Raw genomic sequence first — 24997 nt, 5'->3', positions numbered from 1 at the left:
GCCTTATGTGTCCCCACCCCTCTGCCCAGCCGTGCTTATTCCTGCGTTCCTCCAGCCCTGACCAGGTCATTAAGACCTGCTCACCTCCCTGTCCCGGGCACCCTGACCTCAAGACATTCATCTCACAGCTGCCATCCTGGTGCTGGTGGGCTCCAGTTACAGCCCTATAAAGGGTGCTGGGCTCCACAGACAGGAGGAGCTCTTAGCAGCTTGCAGCCATGGGGAGAAGTGCTTTTGCCCTGGTGCTCGCCCTTGCCCTGGCAGCGTGTGTTGCCCCCGTGGAGAGGAAGGTATGGCGACAGATGACAGAGGGGATGTGGGGCTGATATCCTGCTAGACCCCAAAGTCTGCTGCTGGGGCATCATACCTCAGCAGGGAGCCCGGGCTGGGCTGCTGGAGCTGGTGGGAACAGCACTGTGCTGCTCTGAGGGAAGCTGCAATGAGGCTGGGAGGAAGGTGCTGCTCCTACAAGGATGCTTCTTGCTGCAGGAAGTCACTCAGAGGAAGGCAAACAGAGCCATATCCCAGACAGCTCCTGTTTCCCCCTCTCCAGAGTGTAGGGAAAGCAGCACACCTGCAGCTCCAGCATTGGGGGACTCACTCTCCCTTGGGTGGGTGAAACCATCCTGGAGAACAGCTGAGCTGAATGCAATCATAGCTCAGGCACAATGTTCACACTGAGATGGTGATGCCAGTGGCACATCAGGTACCATGGCACACCACCCACTGCTGCAGACATCTCTGGGCAGAGCCAGGGTGAAGGAGTGGGAGCAGGATGCTCCCCCCTCTGCCTCCCTCCAACCCACAGCACTGGCCTTGCAGTGCCTTCTCTCCGGGTCGTGGCGGAGCGACACCAGCTGCCAGATGGTTGTGTCCACCCTGGACAAGGACAACAGATTCTCCGGTTTTTACCTGCCAGGACCTGCTGCTGGCTACTCAGAACTCTTCACCTTACCACTGGAGGGGTCCCAGCAAGATACAGGGCTGGTCTCACAGCCCATTTTCTTCTTCACTGTGAGCTGGAGGCTCCAAGGTAGGCAGCACAGGGCCATCATCCTGCAGGTGGGAATGCCAGCAGGACACAGGGTGACCTTGTGCCTCACTACCTGACTCACATCAACTTAAACCCTTCCAGACTCTGAGATTGCCCGGACAAGTGTCTTCCTGGGCCAGTGCTATGTGGACACCAAGGGAGAGGAGACCCTGCATGCCCTGTGGCTCCTGCGAGAGGCAGCTGACAGTCCTGCAGAGGACTGGAAAGCCACCCGGTGAGTGCTGGGTCCCAGCCACTGCTCTGCCAGAATTTTCTGCAACTCAGGCTGGAGAAGGGAGAAATCCCACAGGGTGAAGCATGGGAGGACTGTGAGGGTGGAATGGTTTGCACCAGTGATATGCAAGGGTTATGGAGCATCCGTGTAGCATGGTCCATGCCTGCATGCCAGATGTGCCTCAGGATGGGGGATCCCTGGATGGGCTCTGGCCACAGAAAGCCCTCTCCAGGGCTTTCTTTCCACTCTCCACAGCAGGGAGAGGAGGAAAAGATGCCAGCACCTGGCACAGCCTCTGCTACAGGCTTTTGGAACCGGTAGTACCTCAATCAGCCACACAGTGCTCCCCCTGGGTTTTCCCTCTACCCTCCAAAGCATGCATGACCCCATCTGATTTGGTGTTTTCTGCAGGATTGGCACCAGCACCTTCACACGGATAAAATAACAGCAAGTGGGAAAATCCAGCAGGCTCAGGATGGCAAGGAGTGCCTAGGCAGACTTTGCTCGCACCAACATGCTCACTTGAGGTGCAACCTCAACCCAGAGGTTCATGCTTTCTTAGGCAAGTTCACCAAATAAAGGGTTTCTGTGGGAATTCAGGCTTGGCTCTGTCCTCTGCCCTGCCTCAGACTTGTGGGGTTTGTCTCACCGAGCAGCCACCCTCCCACAGGGAGGTTTCATGCTGCACTGAGACTGAAAAAGACAAGGCTGAGGCCAGCAGAGTCCCTGGGGATGGCGACTGCCCCAGCTCCCCTCCCTGGCAGTGTAAGCAGCACTGTGCCTGCAAACCTGAAGCTCGGCTCTGGGTAACAAGTCCCTAGGGGTCACTCCCAGATGTCCCTAGAGGTGGGGGACAAACCGGGCTGTGGCCAGGCAGAAGGATAAGGCGCAGCCAGTACTGCAGAGCCTTCCCTGAGGGAGCCGAGCACAGGAAGCTCCCGGGTGCCCGAATGCCCGGGGTGTTGCAAACGCCTCTTGCAGAGCCGCCAGCCTCCGGTTCCCAGCCCCGGCGGATGTGCAGCTGTGCCTGGCTGCCAGCTGCCCTCCCATCCCAGGCCAAAAAAGCTCCCAAATACCCCGCACCAAGAGTCCCTTCGGCACAGCTGTGTCCCAGGAGTAATGCATTGGGGTGTGTCTCCAGCCAAGATGTCCAGACGTGGCCAAGGGAAGAGAACAGGGGAAGGGCACATCTGGCACTGGCTGGACTTTTTTAGGCGTCACAGCCCGACCTCTCTGCCTTCTGCTTTAGAAACTTCGCCAAACACTAGCACTGGGGGTTCAGCAGGCCCACGGCTGAGGTACCCAGCTCTGAGAGCTGGAAGGAGGCAGTGGCTCCATCACTGTATTTCCAGCTGCTTTTTAAACCAGTTTTCAGATTTCTGTTAGTTTTTCAGTTTCCACCAATATCCAGCAGCTGGTGCTAGTGGATAAAAATAGGATGGATGATGACACAGGATTTAGATTTCCCTTGAAAAGGTGGATACAATCTTGTTTCTGCTACTGACTGAATTTTCCATCTCTCTGAGAAACTCTAATTCATTTTTTTTAAAAGGGCAAACCTGATTTCTTTAAAGCCATGATCACGAAGCGTTTTGCATTGATTACACAGCCCAGGACTTCCTTAGCAATAGAAAGCAAATTTCATTTTATGTTTTCACAATTTTCAATACATCACTATCATGGAAAGGAGAAGATACTCTAGTACTTGAGGAGTCACCAAGCAAAAAAGATTGTGTTTCCATCTGGGACTTGCCAAGGACAGTCTGGGATATTTTGCCCTGAAAAGCTCATACTTCCAGTCTGCCAACTTAGTCCCACAATGATGACAAAGGCACTTGCTAGGACATCGGGGAGATACAGGTCAGCCTTGGGCATAACAGAGGGAACAAGATGGGGACACAATCTGGGACCATACCACTGACCTAAGGCAGAGTGTGGGGCTGTGTGTGCATGCAAGCAGCACTAGGGCACATGCAGACCATGCTCTGACCCTGTAGCATGCTAGGAAAAAGAACGGGGATCTGCAGCAAAGAGGACCAGGAAGGTGGCAGGAATATCAGCTGGCTCCTGTTCACTGCTTGATAAAATCAAGTCCTCAGCCAAAAAACTCATTATGAAGCCTTTAATTATTGCTGCCCTTTAACCTAAGGCATGAGGTCCAGGCTGAGCTTCATTTCTCTCCCCAGCTCAGAGCTACTTGCTGTGGGACTGACACAAGAGCACAGAAAGCAATGAAAAATAGCAGACCTGTGTCATTATTAGCTGAGACCATGGAGCAACCCTCCCCAAAACTCCCAGCTCTTGGCTCCCAGACTGCTCTCCCAGAGTTATCTCCCTTCCTGACATCTGACCAAGCAAGCCAGACTGCTACAAAGAGCGATAGTGACCCCATCATACCCAGGCAAACACCAGCTCACGTGGCTGCTCCCAGCTTTGCTGGGAACACCACTCCATAGTACTTCAAATGGCTCATTTGATATTGATTAGTGCTGGGTCAGGGACACTGTGTAACATCTGTGACACTACACACCCTGGCTTGAACTGCAAAAAAATGAAACCAAAGGGGGAACAGGCCATTACACACATCGACCCTGAACTGCAAAAATGAAAGTAGAGTGGGAAGAGGACATTACGTACTTTGGCTTCAAACTGCAAAAAATGAAACTAAAGTATGGAAGGGCATTACACACCCTGGCCTCAAACTGTAGAAAATTAAACTGAAGTGTAGATGGGGTCCTAGACCTTCCTGATGCCGTGCATACCTCCAGTGGTTTCCTGGTGATGCTCAAGGGCTGTCAGTCCTGGCCAGGGTAGAGCTGTGACCCAGCTCTGCTGGGAGCATGCTGCTACCTGTCCTGAGGCAGAGGCCCTGGATGAGCCTCTCCTTGGCTGTCTCCCCTCCGGACACAATGTCATTTCACATCTCGATCGGTTTTGTCCCCTGGGTGGGATGCAAGTGCGAAGCTTCCTGCACCCACTGCTTTGCTGAGCTCCCATGCCCCCACATCCTGCACTGGGCTCTGCAGCCTGAGCTCAGGGTCTGCAGTGCCTCCTGTGGACCCAGTGACCCCAACCAGACCCAGGGACAATCCTGAATTTAGCAACCCCACAGCAGGCAAGGCCCAGCCGGTGGCTGTTGCAGCACCCTGGCTCTGCTCCACTTCCTGCGATTGTGCAGCTCCCATTACGAAAGCAGCGGCGGGGGCTGACACCGGCTCCTCGCGCTTCCTCCGGGGGAAGCTGCTCGCTTCCGCAGCGTGGGGGCTTGCGTGCGCCTGGTGGGTGCTGGCCGCAATCTTTGCTCCTTGAAGCAGGGTGAGAGCAAAGCAGCAGCCCTGCAAACCCGCGCTGTGCCTCAACAAGCCCCTGTGCAAAGGCACAGCCAGGCAGATTGCCCCTGCAACCATCCGAGAGGGATTGCCCCCGAGCCTCCCCTGGGTTTCTCCCACAAGGCTCCCACTGCAGGTACTGCCCCCAGCAGCCCAGCACCTCGCCAAAACAACCAGAGAGGACACAATCACACACCATTAATGTTTATTTAGACTCTATTAATAAGGAAGCTATTCATTATTATTCTGATGCAATTTGAAGCTATCCCTGCTCATTGCAGGGAGAACTGGACTAGATGACCTTAGATGCCCCTTCCAATCCAAACCATTCTATATGACTCTATGGAATAATGTCCTGCAGTAGGATGAGATCTCTACAGGTGCCACTAATGGCAAAGACACTGCTCACCAGCTCAAAGTGTTTCTGTTCAACCCACAACCATTGACTGCATCACCAGCCAGCACAGCAAGGCTTGGGCACACAAGGACATGGCTTTGAAACCGTCCTGTGGCCAGGAAAGCCTTCAGAAGAGCAAGCAGCTCTGCTGCTCTCTGAACATGCTGCCTCAGCAGTCTGGCTCAAGGCATGCCTGCTCCCTGAAGCCCAAAAGCCTACGGGAGATGAAAGGCTCAGCCCTTAGAGTAGGCAAACAGCACACACAGCTCAGGAAGGACTCCACATTACCTTCTCTAGCCAGGCTGGGAGCTGTGGCCATGGCTCAAAAGCTAGCAGGAACAGGCGACATGCTGGGTCTGTCGCAGCAGCAGGTAGAACTACTCCTGTGAGAGCAATGGAGGTCAAATTGCTCCCTCACACCTAGAAATCAGGCAGCACTGCAGGATTACGGGGCACTGATATGGAACATGTGTTTGGGGCCACAACACAGAGTAAGAACTGCCTGTTCATCTCCAGCTGGGCAGTGAAGAAGCAGGGCAGTGGCCTGCATTGCTAGTGCATCCAGTCAGAGCAAGCACTGCCACCTCAGACTGACTCCCTGCTACAGCCCATCCCCAAAAGCCACCAGGTGCACTCTGGTAGCCACATCAGCAGCCATAGTGAAGTTCTCAGAATTTCCTGTCCCATCTCAGATGGAGTCTGATAAAAAATGTCAGATCGATTCCTCCCTGGTAAACCCTCCGTGTTGCTGGCAATGAGGAGAGTATTCAGAAGAAACTGCTTGGATAGATAATCTGCTAGTGCAACTCTGTCCCTGCTCCACAGGATGCCCAGCATCATCCCTAGGAGCAGGATGCAGCACTGGTCACATCTCATTGGCATGGTGCTGTTGAATGAGAACTCTGTCAGGGTGTTCTACCCACTCCTGACCCTTGGATTTCCATGGCACCAGCACTGCTGCCGGCAAAGGGTCACTCTGAGGCGGGCCTGGCTTGGAGCCTGCTGCTGCCGGAGGGTCAGAGGATGAGTTGCTGTTGAAAGATCTGGGACTAGAGTTAAATGGACTCTGCCCCTCTTCCCATGACTGACTGAGGTTGCCCGACAGCAAGGAGTCTCCAGGCTCTGGGCTGAAGCCCTCCAGCTCAGTGTCGTGCTGCACATCAGGTGCTCCTTGGTTAGGAATCTCGCGGATCTGCCGTGACAGCACTGTAAGAGAGGTAGAGTCAACCGTGTCATTTCCAGCCTCCCACCCTCCTGTGCTGAGCATGGAGCCACCACAGAGCCCAGGAGAGAGGACAAACTGTTTAACCAGGACTTCCTCTTCCCATGGGACGCGGGGAGAGGGTGCTGCACAGCTGCCAGGCACAAGCACAGTTTGTGCTCCAAGAGGGACCGGAACTCTCCTGTCCTTGCACCGCCCCTGGCACAGGGCCCTGCTTCCAGGCAGGCCTCTGCAACAAGGCTGATGAAGAGTTCAGAGCTGGGGCAAGACAGCAAGACAAAGCTAGTGGTCACCCCAGGCAAGGGCATGATGAGTTGGAAGTGCCCCAGAGTTCAGGCTGTCTCTGGGGAGGATGCTGTGCTCTGAAGGGCAGCACTTCACCTGGAGACACACCTCAGCCCCAACCTGGGCACTCACCCTTGAGCTCCCGCTGTGGCTCTACGCTCCCGGGTAAGCGGATGCTGGGGGACAGAATGAGGCAGAAGGACAGAACCACGATCTGGAAACAGAAAGATCAGCACGATCTCAGCAAAGGAGATGGACAGGCATCACTAAATGCAATAACTGCCTCTCTCCCAAACTTGTGAGGACAGCAGGGACTCCACACACACTGGGGCTGAAGCCACCTACCATGGTGCAGGTTTTTCTTCTGGTAGTTTTGGGGGCGGACCGTCCCACCAAGGCCTGCAGTTTCTGCAACTGCCTGAGCAGTGACCTGCAGTAGAGCAGCAAATGCAGGTTAGCATGGCAGGTGGACCTACAGCTGCATACTTTCCTCCACCCTCTGCAGCCAGGGACAGGCCACAGTCCTGAGAACAGGAACAGCCTTCCCCACCACTTCTCCTGCCAAACCCAACAAGACAAACTCACATGTTCTGCTTCTGCAGCTGCTGCACCTTCTTCTCCAGTTCATGATTTTCAGCTGTGCAGGCTGCCACCCTTCCCAGGAAGGATGAGAGGTGTGGGGGAAAAACAGAGAGATTTTGTTGGTCAACAGTGGAGACTTCACATCAGTCACCACCTCTGGGTGGCTGGGGCAGACAAAACTGGTCCTGGGGTCCAGCTGGTATCATGTGCAGCAAAGCCCAGAGAGCACTACCTCATACCAGATATGGGGAGGAGTGAAGCCCTGCCAGTCCTGCAGAGAAGCAGCTGATTAACCCCCATGGATGCTCACTCCTAGCAGCAGACCAGCCCTGCAGATCTGTAACATCAGGCTGTATTACTAACTAGCCTGACCTGGAAAACACATTTGTCCTGGCAGGTCACCTATGTGGCTTGAGCAGAGCAAGCTCTGGGCCATCTCCAAGCACAAGAGCACCAGACAGGCTGCACCCCGATGTTCTGAACCCTCTGCAGGGAGCTCTTGCCCCGCAGGGCCAGCCTCAGTTTTTGCTCAGAGTGACAGGAACCCAGCAGCCAAACACCACAGCAGCTTGTGACAGGCACCCCCTGATCCTGGACCTGGCAATGTGTGTCACAACTAAGGCCATGCAGGTAGGCAGCAGCCATTCCATGGCCCACCAAGTCATGTATTCATTCCCTTCCCCTTGTTATCAGGCACTGAAGATCCTGTGTACCAAGTACCAAAACAAACAGATTTCTTCTTCCTCTCCCTGCCAGCCTGAAAGTCCCTGGGCACCAGGCCCTTCCCTTACCAGTCTTGAAGGTTGCAGGCACACAGCCAGCTCTGTATTGCTGACAGCCCTATCACAGAGCAGGGAAGCACAACAGCACAGAGTGCACTATCCACAAAATCAAGCAATAAGAAAGTCCTAAGGGCACCTTGGGAGTAGAATTTCTGCTGGACAGCTCAGGACCCCTCTGCTCAGGAACACATCTACCATTGCCTGCTTCCTCCCATGATTGAGGGTGAGACTTGTATTGTTTGTATCATTTTTAAATCTATGTTATGATCATTATATTAATACACAGAACTATCTATCAAGATCTGATGCAATCTGCAGAGGGCCTGGGTGACTAGAAATTCTAAGTTAAGATGTATTAGAATGCAGGTGATTAGAAATTTTAAGTTAAGTGGCAGACCCCTTATCACAATGGTTATAGACTGTACTACATTGATTCTGCTTGCAGAAAAACTGTGCCACTCTAATCACAGATCTTCTGCTATACTAATGATAACATGATAGGAAAATGAGGTTCTGACTGAAATGACAATTTAGTGCCACCATCATTTTGCCAAGGATCCCTAAAAGAACACATGGGTCCCCTCAGTGTTGGATGACACTGCTGTGTGACCATACCTGTTTTCCAGGCCATCCACATAGATCTTCCTCCGGCGACGACTATCCTGAGCTGCCTGCTTGTTCCGAATCTTACGACGCACTTTCCTCAGAACTCGCTCCTCAGCCTGCAAGGATCATCTCGTTAACAGCAATCCCAGGGTGTTGGCAATCCTCCCCTCTCAGACTGCCCTCACATATCAGTGCCCAGCCCTAATGCTTGTGTTCTCTGTCCTTCCCACACCACTGAATAAACTGCAAGGCAAACCCTGGCCTGTTGATGCAGCCAGCAGCTTCCATGACTTAGCAAAAGTAAGGCGTACCTAAGGAAAATGAAAAGCACACAGACCACAAGCCATTAGGCAAGCAGGAAAAAATAGCTGCAGGCGCTTGTGGTGTAACTGCCTCCTGCCAACAGCCATGATTAGGGAGACTGACAGAAGGTGCTGTGCACATGGATGACGCCCTGCACTCAAAAAAAGGAAAAGGACACCAAGCCCAGATGAACACTGCCCTGAATGCAGCACTGGACAACAATATTTTCATCAAGGCACTGTCCTGCAGTTTCAAACCCCTACACTACCTGATACATTCGAGTGGTCTGTTTGGTTCTAGTGAGGACTCACTTTGGTCAGTGGCAGACAGGTTGGTAATGTAACACCTTCTTTCTCCAGAAGCTGCTTCTCCTCCTCTGTCAGGACCAGCTCTGGGAAGTCAGACTAGAAAACAGCAAAAATAAGCCTACTGAAAATGCATAATGCAGGGAGTCCACCCTGGGCAGCGAGGGCATGCAGCAAGCACAAAGAACTGGAATCAGCTCTCCCAATGTAATGTCATGCTTTCCCTCAGAGATACCCCTCACAGGAGCCAAGTCAGAAGGGAAGGAGAGATGTGAAAAGCAAAGGCTGGGGTCCACAGGCATGGGAGTCAGTACCTGTACCATGGCTCCAGGCACAAGCTGGGGTTCATCTTCCACAGCAACAGCAATGGGGGAAGTGGTGCTCTGTTCCAGTGCCTCGCTTGTGCATTCCAAACCCACCCATGCCCCTGGGGAAGGAAAGACGAGTCAAATGCTGGGCCTCACTGAGGCAGCATCTGACCAGCCAGCTCTGAGTGGCATGAAATAGCAATTTTACAACAGCAGAAAGCTTCTACTCTTCGCTCTCTCCATCTTTGCCTGACACCCACCAAAACAAACCAGTATGGAACTGCTTTTCTCTTTTCTGCCTGCTGCCAGGTCAGAAAGAGTCCATACACATCACTCACCTAGCTCAATGGTAACATCTCCTTCTGTCATGTCAGACCTCACACTTTCCAGTGCAGGCCAGTCCTGGTGAAGGGAGTAGTTATGATCAACCTGCACAATGTCTCGGCTGGCAAAATTGCTACCAAGGCAATGGGACACGTGCTGATCCTCAGAAAGGCTGCTGTCATTGTTGGCAGGCAAATAACTGAGCCTGTCTGGTTCATCTTCTAAAGGGCTCAGCAGCGAGCTGATGAAGTCATCCATCTCCTTGTCCAGGAGCTGCAGAAGAACAGCTTTTACTCAGCACGGAGACAAACCTCCTAAACCTCATCTCAGCAGCAATTCCTCACAAAGAACTCACCTCAGGCATTGGCAGGCCCCAGTCTTCCAGCAGACCATTCTGCTCCCCTGGGATTTCAGGGCAGGGAGCATCATCCTTCAGAAGAAAGTCAAGCAGATCCACATCTGCCAGGGCATCCAGTTCCTCTGGGCACGACATCTGAGCACAACACCCAAAGTGAGACAGGCACAATGGGAGACAACAGCCTTGCTTTAAGGTGTCCCTCAGACCCTACAGATAAAGTATCCCCATGGAATGTCAACAGCAGGGATGGCCAGTTCACAAGTACTTCTCCAGCCAGATTATTATAGCACCACCAGTGACAACAATACAGTATTTTCCTCACAAGGTTATTGGGACTCAGCCACAAGAGCCACACTCCACCCAGAGCATAAAAGCTCTGGAGAGGAAAAGTGAAACAATCCCAGACTTAATGGTGTGGAGAGCATGCAAGATTCTGCTGTTCCACAGAAGCCTGAAGGTGCCATACCCCCTGGTGTGCAGCCAGCAGGGAGAGCTTCCTGTCCCACAAAAATTAAGAACAGTTGTTGTTGAGGTTTTAACTAAAGGGATTCTGTCAATAATTAAATTATGATCAAAGTCTAAGTAATCGATGACTGAACAAAAATTAAATGGCAATCAAATGGTGAATAAGTGATCATTGAAGAGTAATTAATGAGTGATTTCACAGACCTAAATGATGACTTAGCAATTCAGACAGCTGTTAAACACTGTGTTATTTAACACACTTGTAATAAGTAAGTGGATATTGTAATAAATAAATAGATGGATATATATAATATACACAATATACTTTTAGGCTGAAAGTAAAACACTCCTTACCTCGCTGTAGAGATCAGACACTGGTAAAGAGTCTCTCAGCCCTGAGGAGTGACCTGGAGAGCTGTTCCTGCTGCCAGGGACGTCAGGGCCGGGCAGCAGGAGAGCAGCAGGGCTCAGTGGCTGGAGGCGGCCACAGGTTCTCGGAGGGCAGGGTGAGGGACTCGCAGCCAGACGCTGCCTGGCGCTTGTGCACCTGCGTGGCTGTGGCAGCTTCAGCTGTGCCTGGCCCCAGCTCGGGCCGCTGCTGCTATGTCCTGACAAGACATGGCCCAGGAGCCCCGGTGCCTGAGGAGATGCGGCCTCGCATGGCTCCCAGCGGGATCAGCCCGGCCGGCTCGTGGGCGATGCCTGAGCCAAGGCACTGCTCAGGCTGTCAGAGCGCAGGCATCCATGGCACCTCTCCATCAGCACTGCTTCACATCTAGCTGTCAAGTGCCACGGTCTGAAAAACAAAAAAAATCCCAGAAAAAATAGAGTATCGCCAAAACCACCTGAAACCCCACCCAAAACCAGAGGGTCAGGGCAGTCCCCAGACAGGGCTGCTGCGCCAGCTGACTGAGGGCAGAGCTGTCAGCAGAAATTTCAGCAACAAGAGGAAGAGGAGCTGGGCAAACCCGGGCAATCTCAGGGTCCATGGTTTCCACAGACTCGGAGCAGTTTTCCCCCAGGGAGCGTGCGCCGGGCAGGCAGCACGGGCAGGACAGGAACAGGAGGAGCAGGTGCGGCAGAAGGAAGAGTAACCGGAGCGCAGGGGCCGGGACACCCACCCGAGGAGAACCAAGCAGCCCGTCTCAGCCCCGGCCGCGGGCCGGACCCCGGATCCCCTGATGCCCGGGCCTCCTGGACCCTCCCAGCAGCGGAGCCCCGACCCCGCTCGAGCCCGGCGCCCTCCGCTCCCTCACCTCAGCCCCGCCGCTCCCAACGCACCACGTGACGTCACCCAGCCTCCCGGCGGGCCGCGCGCGCACCACCCCTGCCCCTCCCGCGCTGACGCCCCGGTCGCCCATTGGTTGGTTGGTTGACCGGGGGCGCGCGTGGGCGGCGGGAGCGCGCGCGGGCGGCGGGAGCGCGGGGCGGGCGGGGAAAGGAGGGGAGGGGATGGGACAGACGGGTAGAGGGGAGGGCGGTGGGTCCGGGGTCATGCGGGGCCCCGGGGGTGTCTCGGGGCGGGTGGGCGCCTGGAGGTGCGGTGTGAGCAGCGGGTGGAGCACGACCACGCTGCGCGGGCGCGGAACGGTGCCCAGCCCCGGGGCGTCGGGCCGGGCCGCGCGGGCACAGAGTAGCGCTGTCCGTGGAAACGGGATGCCCGTGGCGCGGTGTCCGGGTGGAGCGCAGCCCGGGGTACCGTGCGGGGCCGTGTCGTGTCGCCCGGCGGCGCGCCGTGTTCCGGCGCATGCGCGGCGGGGGGGTGGGGGGGGCGGGAAGCGGGCGGTGCCGCCCGCTCAGCTCCCCTCAGCGTCGCGGGGCCGCCGCGCTGCTCCTGCCCGCGCAAAGGTACGGGGACGGGGGACAGAGGACACATGGTGTCCCGGTAACCGGGGAGGGGGGGCTGCAGAGTGGGGTCCTGCGGACCGGCAGCGCCCTGGCTCTCGGGGGGCTGCCGGAAACGGATGTTCCGGGGACCCTGCCCTGCACCCCGCCCGGTAAATGGCGGGGAGGCAGGGAGGAAGCAGCTTTCCGGTTACCGGGGTTTCCCTGCTCCAACCGGGGCTTGTCCGCGGGGCTGCGGTGGCCCGAGGGCTTCCGGGGTTCACTCAGACTTTGGGGCATGCCCAGATCGCCGCTGGGGCCGGCGCCACCCAAGCACGGACGCCCACCGGAGGCTCCGGGGCTGGCGCGGCCACGTTATCTCCGGCCACGTTATCCCCGGCCCTGCCCTTGCCCTGCCTCACCAGGCTCGGGCCTGGAGTCCCCCGTGGCGAGGCCTGGACCAGCATCCTCACTTCGGGGATCCCGTGGGACCGAGGTGGACGAGCCTGGGCGTGAGGTGACCTTTGGGGCAGGCCAGGCGCAGCTTTTCCCCCGGCACCCCACTCACCCTGCCGGGACGCGTGGAAAAGCGAGTGGCAAGGGTGTCTGTGTCCTGCTGTGTGGTTTTGGGTGGGGACATGAGGGCACGGTGCTTCCCATGGCCACACCGAAGCCAGGGAGGTCACTGCAACAGTTCCCACCGGGACACCCAGCTGGCCATAGGCCCCGGGATGGGCGCTGGGGTGGTTCCCATGCAGGGTGGGACTGGCCCCAGTCGGGGAAGGCGTGGGTCCCCACCATGTCCCCACCGAAGTAACTAACTAAGCAGGGATAAGCGCTGTCCCATCCTCTGCCTATTCCCTGCCGGATCCTGCCCCAGCCCCTGCAAATTCCCCATCCCTTTGAATCTGCCGGCAGGATGTCTACATGCTTCTGCCGTGGCTTCATCGCTGGCTGTTAGACCCATATTTGGTAGCAATAATTGTTTACTCCCTTCTCTCTGAGCCTCGCTGCTGAGAAGGGGAGGGCACATATTTTTGGGATCTTTAGTTTTTTCAAAACCTGTGAGTTGCCCAGTAAAGGGTCCAGACCACCTGTCTGTCCCTGGGTCATAGGGTGAAAGTGTCCAAGTGCTAAGTGAATCTGTGATGGTGCATGGAAAGCACCAGCCAGGCACTCCATTTCCTTGCTGAATGGCAGAGGCAGGAATCTGGTGCTTCCCAAAATGACAGATCCCATTAGATTTAGAGAAGGGAGAGTGGGAATGCTGAGGAAAGGGGAAGAGGGTCCTGTGGGATGCCCTTCTTTTCAGTACTGAACTTTGCTGGCTGCTGGGGGAAATGACCCCAAAATGCAGCCATGCTCTCTTCTTTCACCGTTCTGCCTGTCCAGCAGCACAGTGCTGGGCAAGTTGCTTGTTGTGGGAAGCATGGATGCCTGGATCAGGGCACCCAGTGCTTTCCAGAGGTCATGACAGCATGTAGAGTGCACCTCAACCCCTGCTTTTGGGGTCCTGCGCTAGGGCCAGCTTGCTAAGGATGCAGGAGAGACTGCGGCTGGAGTCCCACTGGTCCCCATGCCTGCCTTCGTCATGGGCAGTCTAGAGGTGCCGTGATTGTGCTCCATTCCTTGGGAGGTCAAGGGATGCCAAGCAGGAGCAGACAGGATGTGAGATGTGTGCGAAATGTTGGCAGTCAATAGCTGGAGCTGCTTCAGCGCAGTGCATGTGAGCGGGCTGCGGCTGCGATCCTCCAGCCCAGCTGCCTGGCCCCTGCCCATTTCCCATGCAGAGCAGGGCTCTCCCCCTGCAGGAGTGAGAGGATGCTGCTGTCCTAGCCATGGGTAACAGCAGAGTGGTCACAGGGGTGCTGGGTCTGGCCTTGACAGCCACTCATGCTCCCCAGGAGCAAGCTCAGCCTCGGCTGGAAGAAACTGTCCTCCCATCTGACGTGGACATGCAGCTGGGAAAGAGGAACTGGGCTGAACAGTCTCAGCAGCGTGTGACACTAAACCAGCTGGGGCTGCTGGCTCAGCCTTCCCATTGGTGCAGGGCTGAGCCCTGTTACCTCAGTGCCTACTGTGGCTGTGTATACTGCTCCTGCGCTGGAGAACGCAGGAGAGCCCAGCCAGAGCCTAGTCTGGCTTCTTACCAGCTTAATTTTTGACCCTGTTGATGGTGGTGGAGTGCAGATGCTGACGTGCTGGCCAAGCCACTGCTGCAGACATTGCGTTTTGGTGACCTGGTATCTTCCTAGCTGTTCCAGTGGCTGTACTGACTGGGCTGTGCCTGTGGAAAACCCCAGCACTGGGATGGTTTGCAGCTGATGAAGCTTCCTGCAGCCAGCTCCTGGTCCAGGCGTGGTCTGCAGTGGGGCCTTTCCCAGGTGAAATAAAAAAAGAAGGAAAAAACCAAACCCCATTACAAAACCTCTTTTGGAGTATCCCTCAAGAGAGAAAGCAATAAAAATGGCAGAACTGTTGCATCTGAAGATTTGCAGCTTATTCTGGAAACTCATCACAAGTGTTCCAGCTGTCCGCAGTTGAATTTTGCTTGATTTTTTTTTTTTTGTCTTTTAAGACACAAACCCTTCCATGTAACTGTTACTGCAGCAGTGACAAAAACACAGTAATTCCATCACGTGACCAAAACCGCGCTGTCAGTGTCCCCGGTGGTTCCTTGGGACACTGGGACACAGTCCCGTCTGCCCGCAGCCCTGCCTGCACTGACCTTGCCCTCAGGCACAGCCTGGAGGCCTCCACCACTGTCGGGGTTTTGCTCACCTTGTGCGGGGTGAGATGGAGGAAGCCACAGCCGCTCCGCTCCTTCCCACAGCGGGAAGTGGTGGGACCCCACCAAGGTTAACCCCTCCCCCTCATCATCTTGGGATTGGCTCAGAAGCATGCCTGTGGTTCAAAACGGGTTGTACACAACTTGCTATAAAATGCAGAAGTGTGTTAATCCGGCTGCTCCGGTGCCTTATCTGACTTTGCATACTGACAATGTGATTGAGAATAGGTTTGACTGAGAATGGGTTTGCTTTCTCTGGAGATGAGCCAGCAAAAATTTGGTGTGTGTTCATCAAGACTTGGTTTGTTTGGGCTTTTTGTTTTTCTTCTTTCTAGGGGGACAGCTTGAGTTTCACTGTCCTTTTTTTTTCTGGTTTGCAGTGCCAGGCTCCCACGCTGTCTCATTTGTTACATTTAGTCCAGCTTTTCTCTCTCCACATGGTTTGCAGAGGGGAGAGGTCTGTAGGGGCCAAGCCCTGCGTTGATGCCCTTGCACCAGGCAGCAGATTTGCAAACCTTGTGTAATTAATTGCCACATTTTGCTGACAAATCTCTCCCCAGTTTGAGGAGGTCTCCTTTTGCAGCAGAGAATGTTTCTGCTCTGGACACTGCTGTCAGCAAAATTCATCTGCTAGAACCTTGACTTTTTCCAGAGAATATGGGAATTGAAGTGAACCATCTCCATTTTCTCTGAGGTTTTCCTTGATGTCATCAGCATCTTCCCTCCTGAGCTCTGTAATTTTTTTAAGTGTTGGGGAGTGGGAAGGCTTGAGCAGTCATCCTCTGGTGGGGTCTTGGGAAGCAATATGACCCCTGTGACGGGTGTGCTAAGGGGTGCCTCTGGTGCAGTGCCTGGTTTTGGGTGGCTTTGTGAGGGCAAGAAGAGGATGCAGAACTAGTGGCAGATGTCCTGGCTCCTCTCAGTTCCTCTCTACTGTCCAGCATCCTCCACTCCTTCCTCCATGGTCTCTGACCTTGTCTTGTCAGTGGCATGTTCTCCTTTTCCTGCAGAGGGATGGAAAGCAGCTTTATGCTCAACTTTATATGAGTATATTTTTAGATGTAGAGAAGTTGGCCTGGTGACCGCAGCAGCCCGCCCTGCATATAAAATACTTGGAAAACCCTTTCCATGACAGGGTGTTCCTCGTTTGTTCAGCTCCACAGCTTTGCTAGTGCTTCCGGATAGATGGCAATGGTACGGGTGGGTGCCTCTGCCACCTCCTTTCCTCCGCCGATGGGCTCCCTCGCTCCGGAGCTGAAGTGCATTTCATTCCTCAGCAGCGGAGACAGTGGGGGCCACGGGCCTCCGCAGAAACATTGCAGAACGGCTCAGGAATGCAGAGCTGGAGCCGCTCCATGTGCTGGCGGAGGCGGCACGCTCCTTCGTCCCTGCCTCCCACCCTGCACCACCAGCGTGGCTTTATGGCTGTGCAGGAGCAGGGCCCCTGCCCTCTGACTTGCTCCTGGCCAAAACTGGACATGGGTCCTGCCCCTAGGCTGCTCAGGTCTGTGTTTGAGAGCAGCCTGCTGCTGGTGTTCCCCCTCCCAGGGGGACTGGAGCTGGCAGCACTAGGCAGGGATGCACAGGCTCACCAAGTGCTGCTGCACTTCAAGGAAGGCTGCCAGCACATTTTGCCCAAGAACCTTCCCAGGCCAGGCTGAGGATGCAAGATCAGCTTTCCCTGACAGCCATAATAGGAAGTCTGGTAGGAGCAAATGAATCTGAAAGAGGATAAGCAGATATGCATCCCACCAGTGCTCTTGCATCCTCCCATCACTGGAGTTTCAGGACAAGGCAGCCTGGGTCAGCAGAACAGGGGACTCACTCTGTATGAGCAGACACTCAGGGAGGGGAAAAGGCATGTCACTGCTGGAGAGCATCGGGCTGGGGCCAGACAGGGACAGGGAATTCTGAGAAGGGCATGAAGCAATGCGGCGGGAGCAAAGGACTTGGGAGGGACCCTGAGGCCTTTAGCAACCTGGGAAGGCACTGAAAGCTGTTTCACAGTGGGTAGATCTGAAGGGAAGGGCTCTTACAAGCTGCATCAGGCAAGTGGGGCACTTACATATGACCTCCTTCTGGTACTTCTTTCAGCTTTTACTCTGCAATACAGATATTGCAGTTCTGATTTGATTAGGTGTTACTAAAGCTGGTGTTTTGGAGCTCTGTTGAGGGGCACTTGCTCTGAAGCTGCTCTATGCAGTCCTTTAAGCCTGAGCTCTGCAACTGGCTGGAAGGAGGTTGTAGTGAGATGGGGGCCAGTCTCTTCTGCCGTACCTGCAGTGAGAGGACAAGAGGAAACAGCCTTAAGTTGAGAGAAGGAAGTTTCAGATTAGATATCAGAAAAAAAAAATATCACTGTTAAGGTGATGAGGCATTGGAATAGGTCTCCCAGGGAGGTGGTGGAGTCACCATCCCTGGAGGTATTTATGAGGAATCTGGATCTGGTGCTGGGTGATATGATCTAGTGATGTAGGAGTTACTGTGGTAGTGCTATGTGGGTGGTTGGACTGGGTGATCTTCCAACCCTGATGATTCTATGATTCTGTTATATGAAGCTGATTCTTCAAGGTGGACCCTGCTTGAGTCCTTTTTCAGATGGCATGGAGGGGCTCTTGTATGCCCATGCAGTGAGACCTGTCACAGGTGGTCTCTTGCCTTCCTGTGCATTGTTCTGTGCCCTGGGTTGGTGTGGTATCTGCTGCCATAGACCCTGATCTCATGAGCACACCTTGGGTGTGAGTGGTGCTTTTCCCAGGTAATTGCATTTAATGTGTGAATTCATTGCCTAGTGCCCTTATCTTGCCCTCTCATGCAGCTTCTGGCTTTTCCGTCCCTCTTTGCTCAGGCTGCCAGCTCAGCACCGTCTGCTGGTGACATGAGGGGTCCTGATAGCTGGGGCAGGGCCCTGCCACCTCTGGGTCAAAACTTGGTTTTCCTCTTGTGGCTTCTGTGTCATGGCAGGTTTAATTATAACCCCTTCCATCATGCTCTCATAGCTTATCTAGTGTGCTCCCTCATGCTCACTTCCTCTCCCTGGCAGTATCTCTGGTGGGTACCAGCTGCTGTCATTCCCACAAGGCAAGTAAAATTGGCTTTAGGACCTTAGGACAAGGAGGTGGGGGTCCCAGTGCTGGTCTCAGGCCCCAGGGTCTGGAAGGGGACCTCTCAAAGGCTCGCTGGCACAGGCTGCAGCCCTTGCTTGCCACTGGAAGCTGAATCCTGGCTTTCAGGTGCCGCCAGAGGAGGAGGGAGCAAGCACACTGCATGCTAGTGGGGTCATCAGTCAGAGCTCACCCGTCTGTCTCCTCCAGCAGGTGACGCAGGAGTGGGGACAGCCCAGCCGCCACCATGGTTGCCCTCTCGCTGAAGATCAGCATCGGCAACGTGGTGAAGACGATGCAGTTTGAGCCCTCCACCATGGTGTACGATGCCTGCCGCATGATCCGTGAGCGGGTGCCCGAGGCACAGATAGGACAATGTAAGTCCATGGTGGGACTGGCTGCCCTGCCAGGGCTGCCTTGGCTTAGCTTCTGGCATTTCGTTCGTCTCCCTTTTCTTTTCTGTCTGTGCCTCTCTGGCACTTTCCCAGAGAAGTGGTAGGGTGGGGGAAGCGGAGTCCGAGTCCTCTTGCCCAGCTGATGTGAGGGTCTGAGTTTCTCAGGCTCCCTCCTCAGCACCCCAGAAGAACGTTCGTGTGTTTAGAAGTTAGGAAACCACATTTGGAAGTGAAATAACTCTTTAAGCAATTTGAGTCTGCTGCCCTTTCTGTCTCTGCTCTTCTGTCCTACTTACATTCATCACCACTAGCTAGGGCTACGTGGGTTTAAACAGTTGCAGGGGTCATAGCAAACATTAATAAACCATTTGAGTTAATTTTTCCTTTCTTGGGATATATATATAATCCCCACTGAGTTTGTCTCCCACTGGCAGCTCTCTGCCAGACCCCTGCTGGTGCTCCATTGCCTTTCTAGGCTGCCTCAGCTCCAGTATCTTCTTGCTGCCGCTGGGCTCACAATTTAGGTTGTGGCTCATGGGCTCATGATGTGACTCACACCCACGCGGATGTGGCCTGTCCCCATCACGGATGGGGGGTTGGAGCTCTGGGACGCTGTCTCAGGGGTTCTCCTGAGTCCCTGCAACCCCCAAAAGCAGCTGTGCCATGGAGGAGAGACAGCAAAGTGGAGGTCAGGAGTCGTGGGAAGAGGAGGGGGAGTGCAGCGACATCTGGGAGCAGCACATTCCTTGAGGTTCAAAGGAAATGCCTTCTCACACCATGCCCGGCTGGTCAGCAGTCCAGCAGACTATGGCTTTCAGCTTCAGCAAGGGACTGGATGTTTTTGGATATGCAGGGCTATAGTGGTGTTGGAAGGAGCATTGCATTTCCTGCTCCTGGGTGTGAGCCAGCCTGTTTATAAAAAAAGCACCAAGGGGAAGGCCTTAAAGGGAACTTCTTATTCCTGCGTTCCTTTTCAATTGCTCACAGCCTTTCTTTTCCTATGTGTTCCTAGCAGCTTTTACTTCTCTTTGCTCCCCTTACACACGGGCACTCGGGCTCCTTTTTTGAGCTGCCCTGTTTTTTTTTTACCTTTGGGCTGGGAGAGCTTCAGTGTAAGTTTCCAGCTCTGCTCTTGCTCTGTCTCAGGAAGTGCCTCTCCCCGCCCAACCCATGGATCTGGGGCAAGCTGCTCAGTTTTCAGTGCTTTGGATTTATCCTCTTGGAATTTGCTTTGAAAACAGTTTGGGTTTTTGTTGGTTTTTTTTAACTTCAAAAATAAAATGGCAAGCTTTCATGATTTTTTTGCTCCCTGTTTAGTAGGATCCTAACGGCAGTGTTAGCCAGGCAGGCGCAGGGCGGCTCAGGAATTTGTCCCTCCCCAAAGAGAGCTGCCAACAAGATGACGAGTTGTAAACATAGCCAACCAAGACAGCCTGCGGCGCAGGATTGTTGCAGAGGTGGAGAAGGACCTTTCCAGGGCAAAGTCAGGCGTGGTCCTGGCCTCTTGCTACATAAAAATGGGCCTGTCCCTGTGTGTCTGAGCTGTGGAGCTGCTGCCCTGGCTCCAGCAGCAGCCCTTTCACCAGGTACCCCACCCTGAGGGAGCAGGATTTGGTGAATATTTACTCACCACCTCTGAGACTTTGTAAGCCTTGAGCCCGTTCTCATTCAGTCTCTTCTTCTGCAAAAAAAGGAGTCCCAGCTCCGCCAGTCCCTCACACCAAGGTTCCATCATTCAAGTTGTCCCTCTGTATCTTTTCAAGCTCTACTGTGTCCTGAGGAGATGCAGACCCTACCGCTAGAGAGTACTCAAACTGTGAATTACCTAGTATTTATAGACCAGTTCCCAGCACTCTTCCTGGTGATCCCCAGCATTTTGCTACCTTACTTTCACTACTACTACACATTGCACTGAAGATTTTAGAGAGCTGACAGCCACAACTGCAAGCTCTCCCTTCTGTTGTGTCTGTCAGTTCCAAGTTCAATGTTGCGTAGGCATGCTGCAGATGATTTTTTCCATAGATTACTGTGGTAAAACCTCCAAGCTTGCATGCTAGCTTTGTTTGTTTGTCATTAGGTTTAGGCTTCAGCCTTCACAGAGTTGCTGTGCTTCACACACTGGGTTGCACCAGTGCATGTCCCTGGGCACAGAGTGGCATTGTGGTGGCCCTATGCTTCTCAGGACTACCCTGTTAGAGACTGTACCTGTTTTTCAGCCAATGACTTTGGGCTCTTCCTCTCGGATGAAGACCCAAAGAAAGGGATCTGGCTGGAGGCTGGGAAGGCTCTGGACTACTACATGCTTCGCAATGGGGTAAGTATCCTTCCCACATCCTTCCAGCTGCATCCTTTGCTCTGTGGTTGGATGTCTTGCTCACAGCGTGGAGTTGGTGTGGGTGCCTGCCGTGCTGCCTTGCATTGTGCCCTGCAGCACGCCCTGTCTTCCCCACTATTGCACTGGGCAGGGGGGAGCTGTTGGCCTGATGGTGAGATGTGGGTGCCCTGCACTGGTGCCACTGCTGGTAGCTGTGCTCTGCTGTGCCTGCAGGATACCATGGAGTACAAGAAGAAGCAGCGGCCCCTGAAGATCCGCATGCTGGATGGGACAGTGAAAACGGTGATGGTGGATGACTCCAAAACTGTCACAGACATGCTCATGACAATATGTGCCCGGATTGGTGAGGAGAGGACAGCGACAGGGGAATAGAAGGGAGGTGGGGAGAGAATGGCAGAATCTGACAGGCTTCTGGGGGAGCAGCAGCAGCTCTGTGGCAGATGGCCTGGCAGCAGGGGTATCTGGGGGGTGCGTGACACTAGGGAGGGGACACTGCTCTGCGCCCCTGCATTGCTCCATGCTCTGTGTTTGGCAGAACAGTCCTTCCGAGTTTGGTTCTTTGCTCTCCTGCAGGCATCACCAACTATGATGAGTACTCACTTGTACGGGAGATCATGGAAGAGAAGAAGGAGGAGGTTACTGGCACCCTCAAGAAGGACAAGACCTTGCTGCGAGATGAGAAGAAGATGGAAAAGCTCAAGCAGAAGTTGCACACAGATGATGAGTGTAGGTGCTTGGATGTTCTGGGAATGGGGTCAGCCTGTGCCCATGGCCTTGGGGGAGGGGAGCAGGGACCCCTGTGAGAAGAAGAGGGTGTGGAGAGAAACATGTGGATGAAGGAACATGTGTCCACACTTCCTAGAATATTTCCTGCCTGGGGGCCCAGGACAGATGGGTGAGAACTGGGATGCATCAGGCAGACATCCATTTCTCACTCAGCATAAGCAGCCCCAGGGCCAGGACCAGCCATGCCTTGGTGCCTGTCCCTGCTCACACCCTGGCATTGTCTGCAGTGAACTGGCTGGATCACGGCCGGACCCTGCGTGAACAAGGCATCGATGACAATGAAACACTGCTGCTGCGGCGCAAATTCTTCTACTCTGATCAGAACGTGGACTCCAGAGATCCTGTGCAGCTCAACCTGCTCTACGTGCAGGTACAGCTTCCCAGAGCACCTGATTCCACTGCCTCCTGCCAGCCCCTGACAAGTCTGGTGGCTGAAGGTTTTGTCAGGAGCCATGATGGGGAGGTACTTTGGGATACCCAGCTATGTCCTGGGTAAGAGCCAACACTGGCAATCCCAGCTGTGTCCTCTGTGTACTCCAGAGCTCCCCAGGGAATCCCATGTCAGCTCTGTCTGGTAGGAATCATCCTGAAATCCTGCTGCTATTCCTCTCCCAGGCTTGATGCCTGTAGGGAACAGCCTGGTCCTACATACTCCTGTTTTTCAGAGCCACTTCGTTTAAGTCTGTAAAACAATGTCATGCTTGATATAGAGGAGAGGAGTGACAGGGCTGTATGGCTGCCCAGCCCACAAATAGTGTCTTCTGTTCCCAAACAGGCTCGTGACGACATTCTGAACGGTTCCCACCCTGTCTCCTTTGACAAAGCCTGTGAGTTTGCTGGCCACCAGTGCCAGATCCAGTTTGGGCCATACAACGAGCAGAAGCACAAGCCAGGCTTTCTGGAGTGAGTGTCCTGAGGAACCCCTGGGCTTGTCTTGGGGCACTGGGGCAGCTTGGCAGCACCCAGTGCCACACTGCCTTCTGGAGCTCTGGGGGTTTGGGTGCCTCTGATGCAACCCCTCTCCTTCCAACAGCACAGTGCCCAGGCATAGGGATCCACACCAGCTATGAGGGCTGCCAGCCCCCCATCCTCTGGCAGCCCTATAGGGACGTGCAGTCAGTCTGCTGGCCTGCCTTGATGCCACACAAAGGGCTGCATTATCAGCACCTTTACCCCACTCTTAACTAGGGCAACTCCAAGGACAGCTTTCATAACTGCAGCAATCTCTCCCACGTTCTTACTGCTCCCAAAAACTTCAGCTTATGCCCCAGCAGGGGCTTGTCTGCGGCTTTCGGTTGGACTTGTTCATAGTCAAGGACAGGCACTGGCTTTGGGCTCTGCTGCTAACAACTCACTTGGCTGTCTGTTGGCAGGCTCAAGGATTTCCTGCCCAAGGAGTACATCAAGCAGAAAGGAGAACGCAAGATCTTCTTGGTATGTGCAGTGGGGAGGTTGAAATCTGGACTTTTTGTTCCTCCTCACTAAAGTTTGAAGCGCTCCTGTCTGAGGAGGCAGCACACATCAGTCTAATGGGTGAGAAACAGGAGCAGGAGCTGTAGGTGGGCAGACAAGGCAGCTCCTGAGGTCTCAGAGATCAGAGCTGGTGCAGGGGATGCTGGTGGGGCGGAAGGAGCCCAAAAGGGCTGTGCAATGGTGTCAAGGCAGGACTGTGGATCTGGTGCAATGTTCTGTCTTTGCTGTTACAGGCCCACAAGAACTGTGGGAACATGAGTGAGATCGAAGCCAAAGTTCGCTATGTGAAACTTGCCCGTTCCCTCAAGACCTACGGGGTCTCCTTCTTCTTGGTCAAGGTACAGCAGCAGCCCCCCTGTTCTCACTTCAGACTCACCAAAATTCTGCTTCTTCAGCATCCATCTGTTGTGTCTCTGGCTGCTTCCCCTCACCCTATGTTGCTCCAGGTTTTTTTTTTCATCTCCCCTTTTCTATTTCCCTGTGCACTGCCTTCCTAGTCCTTGGTTCATGCTTTTTCTCATTGTCAAGCTACGTGTGATAATTGTCAGCAGTGGAAGGTGTGGCCTTATGGGTGTTTTGACAGACCTCAGATATCTCTGCCTCTGTGGATCTATCCTGGGGATAGCCCACAGAACTTCTGTTATGGCCCACAGGAGAAGATGAAGGGGAAGAACAAGCTGGTGCCACGGCTGCTGGGGATCACCAAGGAGTGTGTGATGCGTGTGGATGAGAAGACCAAGGAAGTGATTCAGGAATGGAGCCTGACCAACATCAAGCGTTGGGCAGCCTCTCCCAAGAGCTTCACCCTGGTAGGGACCAGCACTGGTCTCCCATTCCTCCTTCCTTCTGTAGGGGGGCAGCTCGCACTCCAGCCCCTCTCACAGCTGTTGCTCCATGGTGGCACAGCCTTGCCCTTCTCTGGTGCCTCTGTCAGAGCTTGCTTTGAAGGCTGGTGCTTGGGTGCTTAGTGCATACCACAGGGGCTCAGGATGGCTGCCAGTGCCCTGCTCTGGTGCTACCCTGTGCCCTGCTGTTGCAGGATTTTGGAGATTACCAGGATGGTTACTACTCAGTGCAGACGACAGAAGGGGAACAGATCGCCCAGCTGATTGCTGGCTACATTGATATCATCCTCAAAAAGGTAAGGCTGTGCTGAGAAGGGTACTGATAGCCCCTCTCTAGAGAGACGTACAGAATGTGCCTTCCAGCTGCCTCCAAACAGCCATTGGCAGACAGTACTGCTGGAAAAGCTGGAGGCAGGGCAAGGGGACCCTGTGACCCTGGTATGCTGTCTGGACTGCAGGAGAAGGGGAGGGTGTGGGGGTATAATTTTCTATTTCCCTTTGCAGAAAAAGAGCAAAGATCACTTTGGACTGGAGGGTGATGAGGAGTCCACCATGCTGGAAGACTCTGTGTCTCCAAAGAAGTAAGTCTTCCAGGAACATGGGAGCTGCCAAACACAAGTTAAATGGAGAGTGTGCTCTAGCAAAGCTTGCAACACAGCAAGGAGGAAGAGCTGCTGTGCCTGGTGCCGGTGTTGTAGGCATTTCTTTACCTGGTATTTCTCCCCATTTCAGGTCGACAGTTGTGCAGCAGCAGTTTAACCGTGTAGGCAAGGCAGAGCTGGGCTCAGTGGCCCTGCCAGCCATCATGAGGACTGGGGCTGGGGGACCAGAAAACTTCCAGGTGGGCACGATGCCACAGCCTCAGCTTCAAATCACCAGTGGCCAGATGCACCGAGGGCACATGCCTCCCCTG

At 54.3% G+C, this 24997-nt stretch overlaps 3 protein-coding genes across 9 annotated transcripts in view; 2 read left to right on the top strand and 1 right to left on the bottom strand.

Moving 5' to 3' along the window:
- The first annotated feature begins 140 nt into the window (after positions 1 to 140).
- On the top strand, positions 141 to 8744 carry LOC121343914 (avidin-like). Of its 2 annotated transcripts, none has more exons than XM_041419511.1 (4): positions 141 to 290; positions 823 to 1033; positions 1136 to 1268; positions 8492 to 8744. In XM_041419511.1, the coding sequence occupies exons 1-4, from the start codon at positions 219 to 221 to the stop codon at positions 8502 to 8504; spliced, it is 429 nt and encodes a 142-aa protein (XP_041275445.1). In that variant the 5' UTR covers positions 141 to 218; the 3' UTR covers positions 8505 to 8744. The 2 variants fall into 2 exon arrangements, with proteins under 2 accessions (XP_041275445.1, XP_041275438.1); XM_041419504.1 differs by lacking the exon at positions 8492 to 8744 and adding an exon at positions 1680 to 1863 and having other exon boundaries at positions 142 to 290.
- CREB3 (cAMP responsive element binding protein 3) lies at positions 4789 to 11862 on the bottom strand. 2 transcript variants are annotated; one of them, XM_041419482.1, is made up of 11 exons: positions 11791 to 11862; positions 10889 to 11330; positions 10067 to 10204; positions 9726 to 9984; positions 9394 to 9506; positions 9086 to 9178; positions 8481 to 8587; positions 7087 to 7155; positions 6847 to 6931; positions 6634 to 6715; positions 4789 to 6200 (listed from the first exon to the last, which is right to left on the bottom strand). In XM_041419482.1, the coding sequence occupies exons 3-11, from the start codon at positions 10202 to 10204 to the stop codon at positions 5860 to 5862; spliced, it is 1287 nt and encodes a 428-aa protein (XP_041275416.1). In that variant the 5' UTR covers positions 10889 to 11330; positions 11791 to 11862; the 3' UTR covers positions 4789 to 5859. The 2 variants fall into 2 exon arrangements, with proteins under 2 accessions (XP_041275416.1, XP_041275425.1); XM_041419491.1 differs by having other exon boundaries at positions 11656 to 11793.
- A 120-nt stretch (positions 11863 to 11982) lies between these two features.
- TLN1 (talin 1) overlaps positions 11983 to 24997 on the top strand; it is a 35162-nt gene continuing 22147 nt past the window's right edge. For 2 of the 5 annotated variants that reach the window (XM_041418913.1, XM_041418878.1), the window contains exons 1-13: positions 11983 to 12382; positions 18461 to 18627; positions 20862 to 20959; positions 21194 to 21323; positions 21554 to 21706; positions 21994 to 22136; positions 22542 to 22669; positions 23140 to 23200; positions 23473 to 23577; positions 23893 to 24048; positions 24279 to 24380; positions 24589 to 24665; positions 24817 to 24997. In XM_041418913.1, coding sequence (XP_041274847.1) covers positions 18498 to 18627; positions 20862 to 20959; positions 21194 to 21323; positions 21554 to 21706; positions 21994 to 22136; positions 22542 to 22669; positions 23140 to 23200; positions 23473 to 23577; positions 23893 to 24048; positions 24279 to 24380; positions 24589 to 24665; positions 24817 to 24997 — 1464 coding nt within the window. In that variant the 5' untranslated portion in view covers positions 11983 to 12382; positions 18461 to 18497. Of the gene's footprint in view, positions 12383 to 18048; positions 18380 to 18460; positions 18628 to 20861; positions 20960 to 21193; positions 21324 to 21553; positions 21707 to 21993; positions 22137 to 22541; positions 22670 to 23139; positions 23201 to 23472; positions 23578 to 23892; positions 24049 to 24278; positions 24381 to 24588; positions 24666 to 24816 lie in introns of those variants that run through there. The other 3 variants (XM_041418886.1, XM_041418904.1, XM_041418895.1) reach the window with 3 other exon arrangements.

The sequence above is a fragment of the Onychostruthus taczanowskii genome, unplaced genomic scaffold, assembly GCF_017590055.1.
Source record: "Onychostruthus taczanowskii isolate IOZ18803 unplaced genomic scaffold, ASM1759005v1 scaffold108, whole genome shotgun sequence".
NCBI classification, from domain to species: domain Eukaryota; kingdom Metazoa; phylum Chordata; class Aves; order Passeriformes; family Passeridae; genus Onychostruthus; species Onychostruthus taczanowskii.
This window is presented reverse-complemented; position numbering and strand designations above follow the sequence as displayed.

Excerpts from the sequence above, each read along its gene's own strand:
- CREB3 (XM_041419482.1), bottom strand. The coding sequence starts at position 10,204 with ATGTCGTGCCCAGAGGAACTGGATGCCCTGGCAGATGTGGATCTGCTT. Across the intron at positions 9,985-10,066 it reads GGGGCCTGCCAATGCCTGAG|CTCCTGGACAAGGAGATGGA; the intron begins GTGAGTTCTTTG and ends GTTCTTCTGCAG. Across the intron at positions 6,716-6,846 it reads GAAGAAAAACCTGCACCATG|ATCGTGGTTCTGTCCTTCTG; the intron begins GTAGGTGGCTTC and ends TTCTGTTTCCAG.
- LOC121343914 (XM_041419504.1), top strand. The coding sequence starts at position 219 with ATGGGGAGAAGTGCTTTTGCCCTGGTGCTCGCCCTTGCCCTGGCAGCG. Across the intron at positions 1,034-1,135 it reads TGTGAGCTGGAGGCTCCAAG|ACTCTGAGATTGCCCGGACA; the intron begins GTAGGCAGCACA and ends AAACCCTTCCAG. Across the intron at positions 1,269-1,679 it reads GAGGACTGGAAAGCCACCCG|GATTGGCACCAGCACCTTCA; the intron begins GTGAGTGCTGGG and ends TGTTTTCTGCAG.